Here is a 20,467-nt window from a genome sequence, read left to right on the forward strand (position 1 = left end):
TACAATTCCCATCATCCCTGACCACTGGTGCTGCTAGCTAGGGATCATGGGAGTTGTAGGCCAAAAACATCTGGAGGGCCGAGGTTGAGGAAGCCTGGGTTAGATTTTTCCACCTAATAAATGTCATGTCTAGAGAGAATGAATCAAACATTTTATTGCTTTCTGTAATCTCTCTAGAGAGATTGAATCAAACATTTTATTGCTTTCTGCAAAGAATAGTTTAAACATTTGTATCTTCATTCAGTATGAGAACTCGTTGGGAATCATCAACTGGTTTGTCAAAAGAGTTATTCATGAAGAACAGGACAATGAATTCCATTCTTACCGAAAAAGGAAGGAGTTTCTGTTTTTCTGTCCTGGCCAAACAGACTCTATTGTTGTAAATATATATATATACTAGTCTCAGTAAAGACCACAGACAAATAACTTAATAGCAATAAAGGCAACAAAGCACCTCAGTAAAAGCGCTAAACCGTATTTTATTGTAGTGACCAGATTTCCCTTGCAGTATCATCGCCGCAACCTCAGAAAGAACGCATGTTTGCATTCCTTGCTGTCCAAAGGGTAGTATTTGTCATAGAAATCTAAAATGTACTCCTCAGTTTTAAATCCAAACTTCTGGTACAGCAGCATTGCAGAATTACTTGCAGATACATGAAGGGTTGCATCTTTACCCATACAAGTCTGTGAAAAGAAAAAAAGAGTTGTATTACATGTGAGGAAGGAAATGAGGAGATAACTAATTATGGGAGCACTGTGCAGTCAAAGCAAGACAGCTTTCAAGGTGGAAGAGATACTAAAAGCAGACAGAAGTATCATGCATTAATATACATCATAGATGGATAACAGATGATACAGTAAAGCACAGGTTACATCTAATACCAGTTTCTCTTGGGGAAATGAATTCAGGATACAAAATTTTCAGAATTGCTAGCTTCCAAGATTGACTGTCCTTCAATTCTGCTTGATAAGGACCTCAGTCATTCAGTACTTACAACTGGTAAACTTCAAGAAGTAGCAACCTTCAGAAGATGCAAAGTTACAGCAGCACTGACATAGCCTTAGTTTCAATGAATAAATTAATAAAGGTACCAGAAAGAAGAGCTGGAAGAGTGGTGGAAAGTGGAAGTATCTCATTACTTGCAAACAGGGTAAAACAATTAGCCCCAGCAGATAATAAATTTGGTCAATGAACTAACAGGTTTTGTGATGAGGAGCTTGTGAAGTCATTCAGGCCGGATATGAAAGCTACAGAACTCAAGACAACACATAAAAAAGTAGATAGTTTGCTGCATGCTGGCCAAAACTGCCTTTGGGAATTTAGGGTTGTGCTGCTATTAGACCGACTAGGCATCTGTACCTGAATCCCAAATGCAAGCCACAATTTTACAAGGGTGTGCTCCCATCCTTAATGAATCTGCACCAGTGGCGTAGCGTGGGTTGCCTGAGCCGAGGTGCAAAAGGAATGTCAGCATCACCATGGGAAGGGGGCTAGCACGACATCCTGGGTCCTCCCCCCTGAGCTCTCCTGGGAGGTGCTGGACGTGGACTCCAACCTCACAACCGGAGCCCCTCTGGCACCGCAGCTCACCCTGCTCCAGCTGCTCGTAGCACACCCACAGAAAGCTCCACCAGTCCAGCCAAGGAGCCAGCATGCTGCCAGCTGAGGCTCGCATGGTTGCCTCTTGGTTCACACCAGGCACTCCAACGGCACCTGCTGTGCCTACAGCTCCCTGCTCCCATACAAGGGCTGGGCTGGGGGCTCTGCGGTGGCCCCAGGGCAGAAGGGAGACGAGGGGACCACCCAGCACAGCAGTGACCCGGCATGCACATTGTCGGCACCAGCCATGGCATAAGAAGCGTGTTGTGCACAACACCTGCAAGCTAAGGATACGAACCCGTGCCACCAAACGTGGCAGGGAGAAAGGGGGTTCTGCCCTGGCACAGAAAGGCCTGGCCGGCTACCCACTCCCCACTCACAGCCCACCCAGCCAGGCTAGAGAAGGGAGCCCCCTCCTACTTTTGCAGCTCCTTTGGGACCACTGCAGCCCATTGGTATAACATGGGCTGCACCCGTAAGAATTTTGCACCAGGAGCAATTGCCCCTGCAGCCCCCCATGCAATGCTACACCACTGATCTGCACTACATAGATGCGACAACTGAATGACGAGTAGGTCATCAAAGGGATATAAATCTTCTTGAGTAAACCTGCCCTGTTTGCACTTGTATTTAAAGTAAAAGGTACAGATCATGTTTTTCAAGATAATAAATCATAAAACTACCTGAATAAGATGATAGATCATAAAGGTTGCAATTCCTGATCTTCTCCATTCAGGGTGAACAAACAGAAAAGAGATGTACGCTTCATTGTATTTAACATCTGGCACCATAAAACCAAATGCAACAATGACCTTTTTGTAAAGGACAACAACACTGAAGTCTGGATATTGCAAGCATTCTGAGAGGTCGATTCCTGTGGGAGAGAAAAGCACACCACAAATGATCACAGATTGTTGATGGAAAAGGAACATTATAAAAAATATCTATTTAAGGCTTTTTAAAAAAAGAAAAAGAAAAAGCTTTGCTCATGTGGAGCTCTCCTATTTTCATAATTTGACATTAGCATGGAGACTAGTTCATAAAGTCCTAAAGGACTCAAAATCTAATTATGGGACTGGTAGTAAATAATCCTACAATGAAATGTTAAGGACATTTCCATGTTAAAGGAATAATATACTGTTAGCTATTATAATTACCGTATTTTTCCTTCTATAACACGCAGATTTTTTTCTCCTAAAAAGGAAGGGGAAATGTCTGTGCGTGTTATTAAGCGAATGTGTGGTCCCTGGAGCCAAATGGCGCGAGGGGAGGCAAAAAAAATCAGGCAAAAATCAAATCGCGCGTCTCCTAGAAGGGAAACCTGAAAAGAGGAAGCGGCTGCTTTCCTGCATTCTGCCTCAGGGTCTTACTGCCCACCCACCTCTGTTTCCTTGCTGTGTTTGCTCAAACGGAACAAAGAGCAGGGAAAGCCCCTCCCCTCCAGGCAAGCAGAGGGGAAAGCAGAGTGTCTCCATGCTGCTGAAAACATGCAGGAGGGAGAGAGAGAGAGAGAGAGAGAGAGAGAGAGAGAGAGAGCTGGCTGGCTTGGGTGGGTAGGTGAGGGAAAACTTTTGCCTTCCTTTCCTCCCTCCCGTTATACCCCTCTCCTGCATTCTTAGCCAGCTGCTTCTCTGCACACCCCTCTCGTGCTCCTTGTCCCTTCTGTGTTTTTCCTTCCCTCCCCACTTAAAATGTGGTTAAAAAGCATGGATCCACATGGATCCTCAGGATCTTTGCATTGGGTCAGCCCAAATTCACCATCAGATCACATAACATGTCCATGGCTACAGCCTGCCCCCCAAAAATCACGCACCCACTGTTGCCTGGGGCTGCAATGGTGCAAAAACGTGGTTACAAAGCATGGATCCACAGGGATTCTCAGGATTTTTGCATTGGGTCACCCCAAATTCACCATCAGATCACATGTCTGTGGCCACAGCATGAAGCACAAAAATGATACATCCACTGTTTCATTCAGAGTGTTTTTCCCCTTGTTTTCCTCCTCTAAAAACGATGTGCGTGTTATGGTCAGGTGCGTGTTAAAGAGCGAAAAATACGGTATGTGAATAAAATGACCCAGTAGTTCAATCCTAAATGCATGCTTACTTGGAGGTATGTCCAACTGAATTCAATGGGTCTTTGACCAGAAGTAAGTGTGTGCAGGATTACACCCCAAGATCACAGTAAATGTCTGCAGGTTATTCAACTTTTCCACATATACTTTCAAAAGCTACATTTATTCAGTCATGAGAGAGAATTAAAAACGGTTTTATAAGGTTATGAAATTCCATCGGGGGGGGGGGGGCTTCCGGGTCGGCGCCATCGCCGAATGGCGGACTCCCTCCGAGCTCTGGAGTCGGCTGGGTAGGGGTCGGGTCCTGCCGTGCCGGCGACGCGGGGACCCTCAAAAACCATGGGCGGAGATGCCCATGGACTTGGTGACTCGGCGGGCACCGTTTGCGCCCCCCAGACCCGCGAAGGAGCCTTTTTAAAGGCTGCGGAGCGGGTGACGGGGGGGTGTGGTGCTGTGAGTCCAATGCTTCCCCTGCCCAGCGAAGCCGCATGCCATTCGGCGGAGAGCAACGACTTCTTCTTTGAAAATTTCGGATTTGGACTAAAAGGAACAACCCGTGAGTAAATTGATTGTACTTAAAAGGGAAATTTGATCTTTGAATTTGGAGCGAGCGGGGGGAGTGCAAAAAGGAAGTCCGCCCCCCCCCCCTGTTGTAGATGGCTCAGCGCAAGGATTTGACAACTAAGATCGAGAGATGAACTTGTTTACCTGAAAAAAAATTTTAACTTCACGAAGGGAAATTACAATAATTGTGCTGGAGGAGAAGACTGATTTGTGGGAACTAAAATGCAACCCCCCCGGGAACCGGGAACGATCCGCTATGAGAGACTGGTGAAGAGACACAGAAACTTTGACAGCTGTCAAAGTAGCTGTCAAAGCAGGAAAATAAAAGAGAACTTTGTTACGATGGCTTTGCTGGTTAGATTTGTTACAATTTGGACATAAATTATTGGAAATAAAGGCAACAAGTTATTTGACTTTTGGGTCTGATTTTGAAAGAAATTAAGTTACCATATTCCCCCTAGAGGGAGGCTGGGACATTGCAACAGTAGCAGCAAGTGGAAAAATACTATGAATTTGAGCAGGATCTGTTATCTCTTGGGAAAGCTGCAAAAACGAAGCATTATTTTGTCTACAGAGGTTTCTATACTAAAGGAGACAATGGATTTATCTGTTGAAGAAAGGAAGGGACTTGACGCAAGTTATGTTCCTGAATAACAAAAGCCTCTGTGGAGAACAAGAAGTTTCTGAATTAGAAGGTTTCTGCAGCAGAACAGGAAAAAGCAACCTGAGGAATAAGAGCTGGACCAAATTTGAAGCCGGAGTATTTGGAACATCCAGACTTTAAAAGGACCAAGAAATAGAATTTAAGTTAGACTCTTAAACATAGAGGTCTGGATGGAAGAACAATGACTTTTTCTGAGAGTTTTTTCGAGATTGGACTTTCTGAAATTAAAAGCTATCAAAAGACGGCAAAGTGGAGTTGAGATATAGACGTGGATACACCAGGCTGGCAGTAGACAATGGATGAACTTTGGGGATTGGAACCGGGGAATGGGGGGGGGGGAGATTTGGAATCCAAAGGCTGTAAAATTATATATTATTTCTTTCTTTACTTTTTTCATGTTTGTTGTTTGAAAATAGGGGAATTCGTGGAAGGGAAATGGGGTTGATCTTAGGGAATTATATAAAATATAAGGAGAAATGGTTCATTAAGATAAATAAGATAAATTAATTTGGAATAAATGGGTTATTTAAAATTACAAATAAGGTTTTAAAATTTGGGGTAAGAATCTGTGGAATCAATTTAAGGGAAATGGAATACAAGAGGGGGAGGGGGGGGGAAGTCCGGGAAAGATGCCACTGAAACCAAGTGTAAATCATATTTGTTTTTTCTTTCTTTCTTGCTATCTTTCCTTTTTATTCTGGAAAATTTTTAATAAATATTATTTAAAAAAAAAGAAATTCCATTGGGAACCAATCAGAAAAATAGGTGCTTGTTCTATTAGGAACAGGTCACTTCAGCCAATAGAAATGCATTGATATATGCACACAGGCTTTTTATTAATATTACTATTACATTTCTTTTTAATATTTCTTTTTAATATTACTATTACATTTCTTTTTATTCCACAAGAGTGACTGTAGGCAGCATACAGTGCAAAAACAAACATTTAAACTAAGTATAAGAACAATTATAAAATAAGAACCCACAATGTTCAGTCAAAATATATATAGCCAACTCAACCCACCACTAAAAAGACGTCACAAACATACCTAAGTAGCCTCCAAATTAAGGGCCAAAATTCTGTGCGAATAAAAGTATTTTTGCCCAGCCCATCAACACAGATAAATGATGGTATGAGGCTAAGTACACATTAGGCACAAATTCATTAATCAACATCCCAAAACACTTTCTTTTCATTTCCTTTTCAAAAAAAGCAGCTTCATAGCTTTTTACTACCCACTACCTTTCTTTTCCAACTCTCCCACCCATCCTTCTCAGGATTCAAAACTAATGTATACTTTGTGGGGGAGGAGCTGAAATTCTCTTAGGGAAGGGAAAAGAGAAGCAGGGCAGCATTAGAGCTGTAGTACATCTACCAGAATGTAATGAGTAGTCAGCCCATTATTTCCCTTGACCACCTAGTAAATCCTACCTGGCCAAAAGAACTCATGGCACATTGAGTTAATAGTGGGGATGTGATTAGGGCGCACATAGCAGTAATCAATGGGTGCCTCTGGCTCAGCAGTCCAGCTGGGATCATTCTTGTGCGAATGGGCACGAATCTCATTCAGCAACCTTAGTTTTGGAGGCTTGGTTTCATAATCACGCCTGCAGGGGACACAACAGCAATATTTGTCATTTTCAGAGTATAACAGCAGTCAGACTCAGTCGGGCCTGAAATTAAGACACAGGTATGGTGCACAGAGAACAGGAGAGGTTTGTTGTTGCTGGGGTCTAGTTGTCAAAGCCAGTCACAAGTTGGAGAACAGCCATGTTTAAGTTCAAGGGTGCAGCATTCTCCAGATGCCCCTCAAGTCTTATTATGATACCATGCTGGAAAACCTGTCTGGATTTGGAGAGGGCACCTTCCCTTTGCTTCCATGCACTAAATATTTCAATCTAGGACCATATCCATCCACCAAACTACCAAAAAGGTAACCATATCATCTATTTCACAGCAATTCAGGGACCCCATTGATGAAAATATTTTGCTATCTGTTCAGTCCTTAAGGTGCTCCATATTAATTCATTAAGCTGTAAATTGCCTTTTATTTTATTATTAAACCTTCCTATTTGTGGAGAGTATTCTACTACCTAGACAAAATTTCTGAAGTTGTGCATGCTGTGCTCCTGTACATTTGATAAATGTATTTGTTTCTATCCCAACTCTAGCATACTCACAGGAAGAATAGACTCTGGGCTGCAGAGAAAAACAATCCTAGCATGAGAGTTTTGCATCTTATGAAATACCACCAAAAAGAGGAAAGATGAGCAAGTAATACTTCATGTTTCCATGCTTTTGGTATAAAACACAAAGGGGGCAGTTGAGTATCTGCCCTGCAAGGCCACCTACACTGAGAACCCATACATCTTCCCATGACTATGGACTTAGTTGGTGGCAAAATCACCTCTGCCAATTTCAGTTCTCCATCTGTAAAATGGGGATAACAGTGATCTACTTAACAGAGCAGACTTAACAGACTGTCTTTACAAACTTTAAAAACATATATTTCAGCCTAAAGTCATGGCCCTAAGAGCTGAGTGTTCAACAGTTGACCAGAAAGCGAACAAATCTGTAGGGGATAAGGAGAAAGAGCCATCTGCTCATAAGTGAAAACAGCTCTGTGATCTGTACCTGATGTAGGGTTTCAAAACACGGGAAGTGTAGGGACTGATAATGCTGTGGTCAGTCAAAGCATCTTCTGAGCCTACAAGTCGGCACAGAAATTTTGTTGGCATTTGTCGAAACCCCTTCACAGCAGACAGCTTAGTCTGTAAAGCAAAGCCAAAAAACAAGGAAATCAGCCTAGAATGAACATAAACAAGAGAGCTATCGCTGATAGAATACAAATAACATCTGCAACTGATCCTTGCAACTTGGTAAAAAAATGCAGATTGCAAGTTTACAGTGCACCACTGGCTGTTTTATAAATGGTAATTTGCATCAACCATCAGGCTGTTACTACTGTCAAGTCCAGTTTTGAAAAAGGAGAACGGACAGTACAGTCATAGCTCATGTTATGTCCACTTCATGTTATGTTCTTTCAGGTTACATCCTGCGGTGACCCGGAAGTACCGGAAAGGGCTACTTCCGGGTTTCACCGCTCGCGCATGCACAGATATGCAAAATGGCATTACGTGCTTGCGCAGAAGCAGCGAATCACAACCTGTGTGTGTACAGAGGCACCACTGCGGGTTGCGCTCTTTTCATGTTGCGGACGGGCCTCCGGAACGGATCCCGTTCACAACCAGAGGTACCACTGTATTCAGCTAGAAAGCTCCACTAGCACAATGGGATTCCCTCCCTTTCCTCCCCACATGCCATCCCCAAATGTGTACCAGCGGGGTGGGGAACCCAGAACAGGTTTAGGGGTCACACAAGAGGGAGAAGGGAAGAATGTTCCATTGTGCAAAGAGAAATTTTTGCACTACACATTGAACACAACCTAAGTTACCCTATCTGCAAGATGCTGAGATTACCTAGTCCCTCTTAGGAATTCAAACAGCATTAGTTTATTGGTCTTATAAAAATGAAGTTACTGTGACACTGTAATCTCTTTAATGGATGGAGGTTACCCAGGAGTTGTTTGCTTCCCCCCCCCCCTTGCTTCGAGGGCAGAGCTATGCAAATGACTTTGTGACTCCTCTTCTTTCAGTGGAAGAAACCTCCCTCACCCAGTTTCAGGGCACAGGGAGGGATTCACTTTACAAGCCCATAAGCAGAATCTCTGAGCAAGGACTTCGGCTTGTGCAGCAGGGCTTTCCCTACCTCTTCTCCCTACCCCCTTGAAATTGGCTCTAGGGAGATCAGCAGAACCATCAGTGAAACATGCAGGGGGAGGAGAGGTGGGATATTTTTGTGGCAAGCTGAAATGCTTGCGCAGGTGGAACCTTTGCTAGCACAATGTTGAATTCCACCCATAATATGCTCAATAAAAACATAACTTGGTTTCCAGTTAACCATTAACTTCTGTAGCAGTAAATTTTAAATGAGTGCGTACATTAACACCCAAGCATATACAGATAAAATGTCATTCCCAGGATTTGGACAATGTTAGCTATTGAACCGAGGAGTCCCAGAATGCTCCAGATGTCTACAGCAGCAGAGAAACAAGCTGAGATGTTTCTGGGTGATCTCCATTGAGTCAAGAGTGTAACTACAGATCCCTCACTAGAGGGCTCCTTAGAGCTTTATGGATTTATAGAATTCCTAAGGTCCTTTAAAGCTGAAGAAGAAGAATAAACACATATCTAGGCTTTAGAACTGGGTGATATATTGGTACGTTGTCTGAAACCAAGAAGCCTTCAGATTGAAATACCAGCTTCAGACATTCTGAGCTGGCAATACATTTTGCCAGCTCAAATTGTGTACAGATGGCAAAGGTGCAGGCAAGGTGCAGGTGAACACCTTCTCAAGCTCTGCTTACCTGCCTGTCTGCACCTTTGAGAAAGGCCCCCACCCCATCCCTCCATCTCACCTGAGCCAGAGAGGTATGAGGGCTTGCACAGCTGAGCAGCAGGCTTCCCATCCTCCAGCTAATCAGGGAAGTCCCGATGCCCCTCTGGCTCACACAAGCTGGAGCGGTATGGCGGCTTGGGCTGGGCGATATACCAGACACTGTGGTATATCAGCATATTGCGGAATTTAACTGCTGGTATATCACAATGATGAGAGCCAGATACTGCCCTGCCCTACTAGGCTTTGTGGTGGCAGGCTGTTTTGTTGCCCTTGAAAACACTTCCTTGGTCCTTCTGGGCATAAAAGCATCACCTAAGTATGCCTCAAAGAAATGGGATATAAAGTAAATGAAAATTGCCACATATAACTTCCATAAAAACAGCAAAGCACTTGCTCACTCTCTGGAAAGAAGGGATTGAGCAGCCAGTGCCAAGGAATACATTGCCCCATTCCATTAAGAGAAATTTCACAATGGATGTTATCATGGGCAGTGATTCACAGATAATGACCTAAGAAAGGGTGTCTAGACATGTGGTATATGGACTAACAGGTTGTGTTCCCTTTGCCCACTATCCCCATCCAGAGTATGGGAGCTATCGAAAACACAGTTGAATTGGAAACATTAACCTGGTATCGATCCAAGATTCTGAAATCCTGGCTGGTAGTTCTGTACATTGCGTAATTTGCTGGGGGACAGGGAGCAATTCCTTCCTTGGGTCCATAAATCCGATCAACCAGGAGAAGGGCTGCATTCACAATACTGTCCAAGTCAAAGAGGGGCAGGCCTCTCTCGCGCTTGGCCTGCCGAATTATCAACTTGCGCCGCAGTCTCTGAGCTTCGGGGGTCATGGCTGCAGCATTTGGGCAGCTCTCCAAGTTCCTCAAGAGAAGCTTTTCTTCATAGATGCTAACAGGTGCATACTTGGGCATGCCGAACTTAGCGTTCTTATGTTCCAACTGCATCCTCCTTTTGTCTCGCCCCTGGTCCTGAAGGGATGTGCGAGTATGATCAGAGTTTTCAGTGTCACGTTCAAGTCTCTCTTTTTCTTCCTCGCTCTCCATCTCTTGCTTAATCTGCTCTGGTGTCTTCACCTTCTTTCGGATCATTCCCACTGCACCACTCGGGGGTGGGATATACTCTCTTCCCGGATCTATAACACCATCACCCTCCATCTCTTCATCATCTATAAACAAAACAATATAGTCCATAAACTTTGTGACAGTGTAACGAATACAACTTATCTGAAGAAGTGTGCATGCACACGAAAGCTTATACCCAGAACAAACTTAGTTGGTCTCTAAGGTGCTACTGGACAATTTTTTAATTTATTTCAACTGCATCAGGCCAACATGGCTACCTACCTGAATCCAGAATACAACTGTGTGTTCTTCCTAGGAGACTGTGGCTTTGAAAGGGTACACAGCCATTCCCCATTAATATTCAGTTGAGACTGACCTTTCCAAAGTAATATTCTCCACATTTGCTAGTTAAAGAGGTTTTGATTTATGAAAATCAGGTCACTTTAGTAGATCCAGTGTGGCTCTGAATAGGGTGCTTAATTCAGGCAGGAAGATGGACCACTAAAGTCTGACAGCAGAAAAGGCAGGCCTTTCTGTAGCACAAATGTATCTAAAAGTATACTGATAGAATAGCCAGGAACAATAACTCAATGGATGTTTATAAAGACTGTGGCAAGTTGGTCAGAATGAAATCCTAGACTTACTAAAAGGTAAAGATAAAAGACCACTGGACAGTTAAGTCCACTCAAAGGCAACTATGGGGTTGTGGCGCTCATCTCACTTTCAGGCTGAGGAAGCCGGTGTTTGTCCACAGACAGCTTTCCGGGTAATGTGGCCAGCAGGACTAAACTGCTTCTGGTGCAATGGGACACCATGAGGAGTGCCAGAGTGCATGGAAACACTGTTTATCTTCCCGCCACAGTGGTACCTCTTTATCTACTTGCACTGGCGTGCTTTTGAACTGCTAGGTTGGCAGGAGCTGGAACAGAACAACGGGAGCTCACTCTGTTGTGGGGATTCGAACCGTCGACCTTCCAATCGGCAAGCCCAAGAGGCTCAGTGGTTTAGACCACAGCAACACCCACATCCCTATTAGACTTACTATGAGGTTCCATTACAGCAAAATATATATGAGGAGGCTTGGTTTGGTCAAAATCAAGTATACACTCCCAGAATTAATGCTAAATACAGCGCTTCTGGTAAATGAGCCACCATAGCCGCTAGAGCAGTGATGGCCAAACTTGGCCCTCCAGCTGTTTTGGGACTACAACTCCCATGATCCCTAGCTAACAGGACCAGTGGTCAGGGATGATGGGAATTGTAGTCCCAAAACAGCTGGAGGGCAAAGTTTGGCCATCACTGCGCTAGACTAGAGCAGCGGTTCTCAACCTGTGGGTCCCCAGATGTTGTTGGACGACAACTCCCATCATCCCTGAGCTCTGGCCTTGCTAGCTAGGGGTGATGGGAGTTGTCGTTCAACATCTGGGGACCCACAGGTTGAGAAAGGCTGCGCTAGAGGATTGTGAAAATTTGCGTCCCGGGCTTTTTAGACTTGTCTACCCATGTAGTATCTGAAACCCAAGGGGCGCATTGGTTGTCAGATGTGAAATATTTTCAGCATTATTTTCAGCTCTCCTGAAATTAGCTGTTTGAAGGAAAGGCAACGTAAATTTTAATAAGCAATAATAAAGCATTAGGAAAGTTAAAACACAACTGTTTTAACAGGGAGGGGGAGAGGGTGGAATCTCCAGAACTAGCAACCTAGAAGGTCAACCAAAACAAAAAAAGGCATTTTTCTATGTTCTAGTGTTATTGCTAATTTTGTTTGTTTTGGTACAGTTGAGAAAATAAGTTAATTTAATTTTTTCGCATAAAAGTACTATAATAATGCCCTTTATACAAGACCACGTACACGTAGTATTAAGGAAATAGCACTTGCAGCATTTTCTTCTTTTTTGTCCATGTATATGCTTCCAGAAGAGTACATCAGAGAAAGTTAACATTCCAGCAAGTATCTAGCAACACAGATGACATATATGTGATTGTCAGAAGCACTGGTTGGGTACACAATTTGCTATATGAATTAACACTAGGCAAGGAATAATATTACTGATAAGTGCTTGAATATTTTTCACATTACAAAACATTTTCCTTGGTACGTTAGTGAATATAATTATTGAGAATAAGTATCACAGTCCCTGGTAGATGTCAAATACCGCCAACAATAGAACTATGGTCAAGAAATGGTTGTGGAAATGAGATCCAATAGAGGTTAATAGACAAGGAAATGTTAAAGTAGCTTTTACCATGAAACAGGGCCTGGGGTGGCATTATATCTGGAATAAGGTCTGCTTCTGAGAGCAGGCTCGGTGTAGCGGAGTGAGAAGCTGGTGTTCCGGGAGCAGAGAAATCTGGAGAAGGAGATGGAGATGGGCTTGTCAAAGGAGTTCGATCAGAGGAGCTCAGGGAAGAAAAGTCAACCACTTCCCCCTTCTCCAGTATAATGTCAGGACGCCGGCTTCGACTGATGAATTTGACTGGTGTGGAGGATGTGCTTCTGTCCAGGAAGGCAGCTGCCTCCTTCTGAGCTCTCCTGATGTCCTTGGCTTCCTGAGTGCGAGATCTCTTCTCCTTCAGCTCCATGGCAGATTCTACTGGATTGCGGCTCACTCTCTTTCTAAGTCCCTCCACTGTAATGATAGGGTCTAATGATGGTTTTGAACCTGCCAGAGAACAAGTAGTGGGTTTGTTCCGACATGCAGAGAGAACACCAATTTTAGAACTTTAGGGAAGCTTTTAATATTTGATAAATGATTGTAATTTAAATATTTTGCTGGAAGCCACCCAGAGTGGCTGGGGAAACCCAGCCAGATGGGCGGGTTTAAATTATTATTATTACTCCAAAACAAAGGCAGCATCAATTTCTACAGAAGGTATCCAACATAAACAACTTTTTAAAGACAATAAAAATACACCTTTCCTGATACAGGAAAACATCACAAGCAGGTGCTAACATTCTTTAATTCCAGATGGCATATAACAGAATGTGGGAATGCAATATATTTTTGTCACATACATTGAATGTTTTCCACCAAATTTTTAAGAGGAAGAAGAGAGGCAAGAAGTAGTGAAAAGGAGAACTGCAAAGCGGTAGAAGAAGCTGGGGAAGAAACTGGTGAATAGAGAGGCTGAATAGAGAGGTGAGCTTGGGAGTGGCTAGGGAATGAAAACAAGAGTGGCTGAGAAGTAGAAGCAGTAACCAAGAAACATATAATGGGATGTACAAGGGGCAAGATACCTATACAATACCTACCCTTTGCAGAAAGTTCATGGGTCTTTAAAAACTGAGGATGTCTGCATGATGGCGTACCCTTCACAAATGTCTGCATTTGATTTTTTTGGGGTTTTATTTTGATTGAAATCCATAATGTCAATAGTACAGAAGAGTGCAAACCCACTCTCTCTCCTCACGTACCCCCACCCTGCCAAAACCACCAGTTTTAAGACTACTGCATCCTTAAATGTGCAAATGATATGCAGTTTACAAAATATTACCTTTTGTTTTTAGGGCAGATGCCGAAAGCTTCTCTCCTTCCGGCTTCATTGTAGGGGGCCTATTGTGGACAAGTTTCCACCATCCTGGTTCTCCAAACTCTTGAGCTCCTGAACGGAAATATAAAGGACTCCCCACAGAAAGACAACCAGCAACAGTGCTCCACCAAGTAGAAGTCTTCTTCCTAAATCAAAGAAAGAGAAAAATGAAAGAGAGCTCTGTTTACTACATTGGCAGCAGATTGCTAGTTCCTCTTCAGATCTTAAGTGAAATTAATGGGATGAGCACAGTAGCAGGAATCAATTTCTGCCATCAACTATAGCTGAAATGTATACGCATTATTTCAAATTTTATTCTGGATTCTCAAAATCTTAGGACAAACTACACTCTCAACATGGTGCAATCTTGTACTATTTTGAAAGACCAGAATAAACTTTGAAATAAAATGGCCGTATATTTTGGCCTTCGCTGCTTGCAGAAACCAACTGGAGGGAGACAAGACAGGGAAAGTCATACTATGCAGAACTATACCTTCACCCACTATGGATACCTTCTCTCTTTTACTCTCAACTAGGAGGAAAAAATGTTTTCCGACATTTTAACTATATGTCGACGTTTTGTTCTTCAGTTTCAAGACAACATAATGGCATTACCGGTTTCCTAGTAGAAAATTCCAGTGTTTTTCAATGAAAGAACAAATGTCTTCCTTCCACCTGAAGTAGCCTTGGCGGCCAGTTCCTTCCAGGGATAGATTGTACATTGCCAGCATAACAACCTGAAACACAAATAGGAACCTCTCATTTACAATAGGTAAGAAAGATTTTTGGTGGGGGGAATAAAATGATTCTCTTCTCCTAACAGGTTATATAAAATAACCAACTCTTAGACAATATAGGGTTTGGGGGGAGGAATTAATCTGCCTGGATTAAGATTATCCTAAATGCATCTATTTCAGTTAAAGAATGTTCAGATATGTTTATCCTTAAAGAGGAACACGACAAATGTGTCCTTTATTACCCTAGCTGGGACAATAAAAATACAAATGGAAATACAAGGAGCTAAGATCAGACAAGAGCAATTTAAAACTAACTGGTATGTGGTATGTCATCTGGGAAACACCTAAATTTGTTTTACAGAATTCAATGCAATCTCCAGATACAAACTGATTTTCACGAGGCCTGAATGGATGGGCTTCAACTTGGATAGAACTACAAGGGGAAAAACAACAGGGTACAGTATCTGATTCCATGGAGGGACTTTCTAATTAAATACTTAGATATCTGATACTACTATAGTCCTAACTACTATGGGAACTCATGGAAGAGTTTAAGGAAGATTTGTTACAATGGGCATACTTGAAGATACCCTAATAAGGGAAAATCTCAGCTTTTAAAAAAATTGTACCATTTGATAGTATTTATATTTTTAAATATCTCTCTGCAAGTACTCACTACAGCAATTACTGTATTTTTTGCTCTATAAGACTCATTTTTTCCCTCCTAAAAAGTAAGGGGAAATGTGTGTGCGTCTTATGGAGCGAATGCAGGCTGCGCAGCTATCCCAGAAGCCAGAACAGCAAGAGGGATTGCTGCTTTCACTGCGCAGCGATCCCTCTTGCTGTTCTGGCTTCTGAGATTCAGAATTTTTTTTCTTGTTTTCCTCCTCCAAAAACTAGGTGCATCTTGTGGTCTGGTGCGTCTTATAGAGCGAAAAATGCAGTACTAATCGGCAAAAACTCAAATTGCATTTCCTTTTGAATTGGAAGTAGCAGAAAAAGTTATATCATGATGAATAAAAAAACAATGATGCATTAAAGAACTTTTGCAATGTTGCTATGTTAATGCAATTTAAGGCCTTGCTTTATTTAGATGAGAATATTTTTGGAACAAAGTAACAAATAAATGAAACTTAAATATACACTCTTGCAATGTAGTTAAATTGATAACAGACTTGGTTAAAACACCTATTTAACCAAGCAGTATGTTTTAAGGAGGAATTGGAGCATAAACCTTGTTAGGCAATTTGCAGCTTGGAGAAGGATAACTGAGAAATTTATTTATTAAAGGAATTTTGAAATTTTATAACTGATTAGATTAGCCAACACCATTCCCTTGACTCCAATATTCACAAATAAAACATAGTTAATAGTTTTTCTTCTATATTGTGGGGTAGTAGTCCTACTTGTAATTTACTTCAGGTATCTTCAGGAGGCAATTTAGGGAATGGGATTAGCATGCCAGTCAACTGACTACATGTAATTTGTCCAAGTAAGCCACTATGTAAATGGAACTTTCTCTATTTCGTTATGGTATGTCATCTGTCAGCAAGGAGTGAAGGCAACTTGTCCCTTGGCACTGGAACAGTCTGGCCAAACTGCAAAGTATCTCCCACAGTGGAGTACAGGGTCAGATTTAAGGTGCTGCTTTTGACCTTTAAAGCCCTTCACGGCCTAGGACCCTCGTACCTACGGGACCGCCTCTCCTGATATGCCCCACGGAGAGCCTCAAGGTCCATAAATAACAACACCCTAGTGGTCCCAGGCCCTAAGGAAGTTGGATTGGCTTCAACCAGAGCCAGGGCCTTTTCAACTCTGGCTCCGGCCTGGTGGAACGCTCTGCCTCATGAGACCAGGGCACTGCAGGATCTGATCTTTCCGCAGGGCCTGTAAGACAGAGTTGTTCCGCCTGGCCTTTGACTTGGAGCCAATTTGATTCCCTGCCTCCCTCTCTTTCTTTTTTCTTTTCCTTCTCCTCCTGCGATGAGGCTACATTTTAATGTTCCATTATTTTAATGTTGTATTTTATTTTTGTTTTTAAGTTGTAATCATTCATCTGGTTTTTATTATTTCTTGTAAGCCGCTCTGAGCCCGGCCTTGGCTGGGGAGGGCGGGGTATATATAAAAAAAATTATTATTATTATTAAGATCTAATTTAACTGAAGACATCGCCCAAGAGTAGCATAAGTAGTCTTCAGGCCACTGTCTAGTTTGAAGAGTACTGGAATAGGAGCAGGGAGCCCAAGAAAAAGGCTTCTTCCCCTTACAGAGGCACTGTTGGACTTGAACTAGTTTCCTGGAGTTTCTCCATACATGCTCTCTCCCCACACATGTGCAATACTGAACTATCTATGCTTCCTTCTCTGTATGTCATTCTGTTGAAAGAATTGTTGTATGCGTGTGCATGTTCTATTTAATGGAATTTAAGCTTCCGAATGCAAAGATGTTTAGAATGTACTCTTCTATGTACATCTACTATGCTTTTAGTAAAAAAAAAAGGGGGAAAGGACCCCTGACAGTTAAGTCCAGTCGCAAATGACTCTGGGGTGCAGCGCTCATCTCACTTTACTGGCCACGGGAGCTGTTTGTCCACAGTTTTTCCGGGTCATGTGGCCAGCATGACTAAGCCGCTTCTGGCGAAACCAGAGAAGCGCATGGAAATGCCGTTTACCTTCCCGCTGGAGTGGTACCTCTTTATCTACTTGCACTTTGATGTGCTTTCCAACTGCTAGGTTGGCAGGAGCTGGGACCAAGAAACGGGAGCTCACTCCGTCACGGGGATTCGAACCGCCGAGCTTCCGATCAGCAAGCCCTAGGCTCAGTGGTTTAGACTACAAAAGTAAGTGCACTCAAATTGTTGAAACATATATATATACTTGTTTGTGGGGGTTGAGATTTGTGTGTGGTGAGGTACAGCAGTATCAAAAAGGCATTTCTCCGTCAATATCGCTTATGCGGGTGTACCCTCAGCACACTGTATTTGTGGTGTTGCATTGAACACTGGGGTGAGTCTGGTGCTATTGCTAAATGTTATCTCTTACTTAAAGTGATATCACGGTATACATAATATCTAGGTTATTGATAAGGGTACCCCAGTACATGGCTTAAGGTTGTTTCAAACATTTGCAAATTGATTCACATGTAGAAATCAAAGCAGCCTTGGAAATGTAACTTAGGGGTGACTGTAGAGGAAGTAATGTCTGTTACAGTACGTCTATTGTTAAAAATATTGCTTCCCAGTAGCCAACATGGTGACTGTAAAGTGTACCAGCTTCAGCACCAGATAAAATCTTACTATGTTGACACAGCTAGGAAACCAGGCCTCCTATACGCGAAACAATTTACAGAGCTGTGAATCATTCCTTGGCTAGTCATAAGATATAGTTGTTGTTGTTGTTGTTGTTGTTATAATTATTATTATTACTACCCCAGCCATTCTGGGCAGCTTACAACATATCTGAAAACATAAATCACCAAGTGTTAAAATCTCCCAATACAGGGCTGCCTTCAGATGTTCTCTAAAAGTTGTGTAATTATTTATCTACTTGGCACCTGAAGGGAGGGCATTCCACAGGGAGGGTGCCACTACCAAGAAGGCCCTCTGCACATATAACACATTGAGTTTCACACATTACTGTCAATGTGGTTCCCTGTCTATCCACCAGAGTACTAAAGATGTTGGACCAGCACAAGTTGTATTATCTACCTTGCTAACTTCCTGATTTTTTGGAGGGTCAAGGCTACTCTATGAGCACAGTCCATGTTTCTCAGTTGTGTACTGCAATGCCAAAAAGGCAGCACAGCTGATTAAATTTGGAACAATTATTTTAACAATCCATGGCCAAAAGATAATTTCCTTTCTGTGTTTACATAACAAATAAAGAACTCTCAAATTTAAAAAAAAATTAATCTGGCTTTTTGCAATGAGTTTTTTAGACTCCAAAATAGTCATGTACCTTTAAGGGTAAGCAAATATAAAACCTTAGATTCACACTTAGAAGCTTGTTAACAACCCCTCCCCCTTGCACCATATTGTAATACACAGAAATGTGAAATCCAGTTTGGGTGCAATTACTAAGGGTCTGCTTGTTGCTTACCTGCTGCCAAGTTAGCCTCAGCCGTTCAAACTGTTCCTTCCCATCTTCTGAGCAATCAGAGCAAGTAAATCTGAAAAAATTATCACCTTTGAGATAGGTGATCTGTTCTCTCACCTGATCTGTAAACAAACAAACAAAACCTTAGGCCTTCTTTCCCAACAAATGGGGCCTACACACAAACACATTACGAGCAAGGTCCAAAATAGCACAAATGGGGTTCATCCCAACAGCATTCATCCACTCTGAGTTTTGCTTTGTTAATCACTGCTTACAGAAATCCATGTAACATCAATTGGTGGGCACATTTGTCTCTATTTTGGAGATACAGTCATACCTCAGGTTACGAACGCTGCGAGTTATGCGTTTTCGGGTTGCGGACTGCGCCAAACCCAGAAGTACCGGAACGGGTTACTTCTGGGTTTCACCCCTGCGCATGCGCAGAAGCACAAAATGACATCACGCACATGTGCAGAATCACGTTACATGCGTGCGCAGATGCGGTGCTTCAGGCTGCGAATGCTGCGGGCTGTGAACGTGCCTCCAGCACGGATCACGTTTGCAACCAGAGGTATGACTGTATCACATATATATGTATCATAAGTGCAATTCCTTTTGAAATCTTAAGAATTGTGCATGCAATTTCCCCCCCTCAAACAGAAAAAAATTCTTATCTATAGCTTTTATGTAGTTCTTGCGAACACCAGCCAGCCATTCCCCAAGAGGCTAGTCTAGCCCCTTCTAAAGGGATCACTGGAGAGGCTAGCCTTGGCCTTGAAGTCCACATGCCAGTGGACTCTGCTAGGGCTGAAAACTGAAGAGCATATGCAATTACATCTCTGTGTAGACACAGGCTTTAACTTCTTTTCATAGTCCCTAGTGCTGATGGGTGGTGCTATGGGCAACATCCAGCAGAAGGGGCTGAGCTTAGAGGAGGCATACACTCGCCATGAAGGAAGCTGCCATAGAGGCTCTGATGGCTAAGGCTGAGAGCTTGTGGGTCCTGCACAGCATGATCTCTGCCTTCCTTTCAATGGGGTTCTTTGGGAAATCCTCCCCATGTTTTAAAAAGGGGAATGGGACATCCACCCATTCTTTCTTCTGAAAGGGGCATAGCTGATTTACCAGCAAGCAGGAGGCCCAGGAAGCTTCTGAGGTATGTCACTCACTCATGATTGTGGACTTCAAGTCATGTGGAAAAAGGAATCCCCTTTTGCTATGTTTATGCCTTGGGAAGGATGTGCTTTCAACTGGCTTTCGTCTGATCTGCTTCCTGAAGGCCCAGCTCAACAAGGGTCACAATCTTGTAGGTCTTCCTGACCAAGGCCTTGAGGTCAGAAGGGCAAAACAAAGGACACATTTTTATTTTAAATAATCAATAATTAGGAAGCCTTACTTGCTGGTATCCATTTCTGACATCTTTCACAGTAATAAGACATCTCTTCTGTCCAGGATGTGTCCCCTTCATCACTATTTATAGAGTCTCCACTCTGATCATGACTCAAATCCACAGATGCCTGATCTTCAGACTCTACTATGAGAAGAGTTTCTCCTTCCACTTCTCCTTCTTCCAGCCCTTCTGAAGGCGATGTCCTTGTGGCTTCATCATCATGACGGCTCATCATCTCACTCATGTACACATTAGTATCCATTGTGAATTGACA

General features: G+C 42.8%; 1 protein-coding gene and 1 long non-coding RNA gene across 3 annotated transcripts; both read right to left on the reverse strand.

The window, feature by feature from the left end:
• Window positions 1-459: 459 nt before the first annotated feature.
• Window positions 460-20,455, reverse strand: KAT14 (lysine acetyltransferase 14; the record flags this gene model as incomplete). Of its 2 annotated transcripts, XM_079983535.1 has the most annotated exons (10): window positions 460-684; window positions 2,284-2,474; window positions 6,335-6,510; window positions 7,538-7,674; window positions 9,989-10,545; window positions 12,688-13,104; window positions 13,937-14,118; window positions 14,588-14,709; window positions 18,807-18,925; window positions 20,200-20,455. In XM_079983535.1, the coding sequence occupies 10 exons, from the start codon at window positions 20,453-20,455 to the stop codon at window positions 511-513; spliced, it is 2,331 nt and encodes a 776-aa protein (XP_079839661.1). In that variant the 3' UTR covers window positions 460-510. The 2 variants fall into 2 exon arrangements, with proteins under 2 accessions (XP_079839661.1, XP_079839662.1); XM_079983536.1 differs by lacking the exon at window positions 12,688-13,104.
• LOC307220087 lies at window positions 5,718-6,327 on the reverse strand. Its single transcript, XR_013840702.1, has 2 exons — window positions 5,809-6,327; window positions 5,718-5,771 (listed from the first exon to the last, which is right to left on the reverse strand). It is a non-coding gene; the product is annotated as an uncharacterized lncRNA (long non-coding RNA).
• Window positions 20,456-20,467: the final 12 nt, after the last annotated feature.

This window comes from Podarcis cretensis (assembly GCF_951804945.1).
Source record: "Podarcis cretensis genome assembly, chromosome: 7".
Classification (NCBI taxonomy): domain Eukaryota; kingdom Metazoa; phylum Chordata; class Lepidosauria; order Squamata; family Lacertidae; genus Podarcis; species Podarcis cretensis.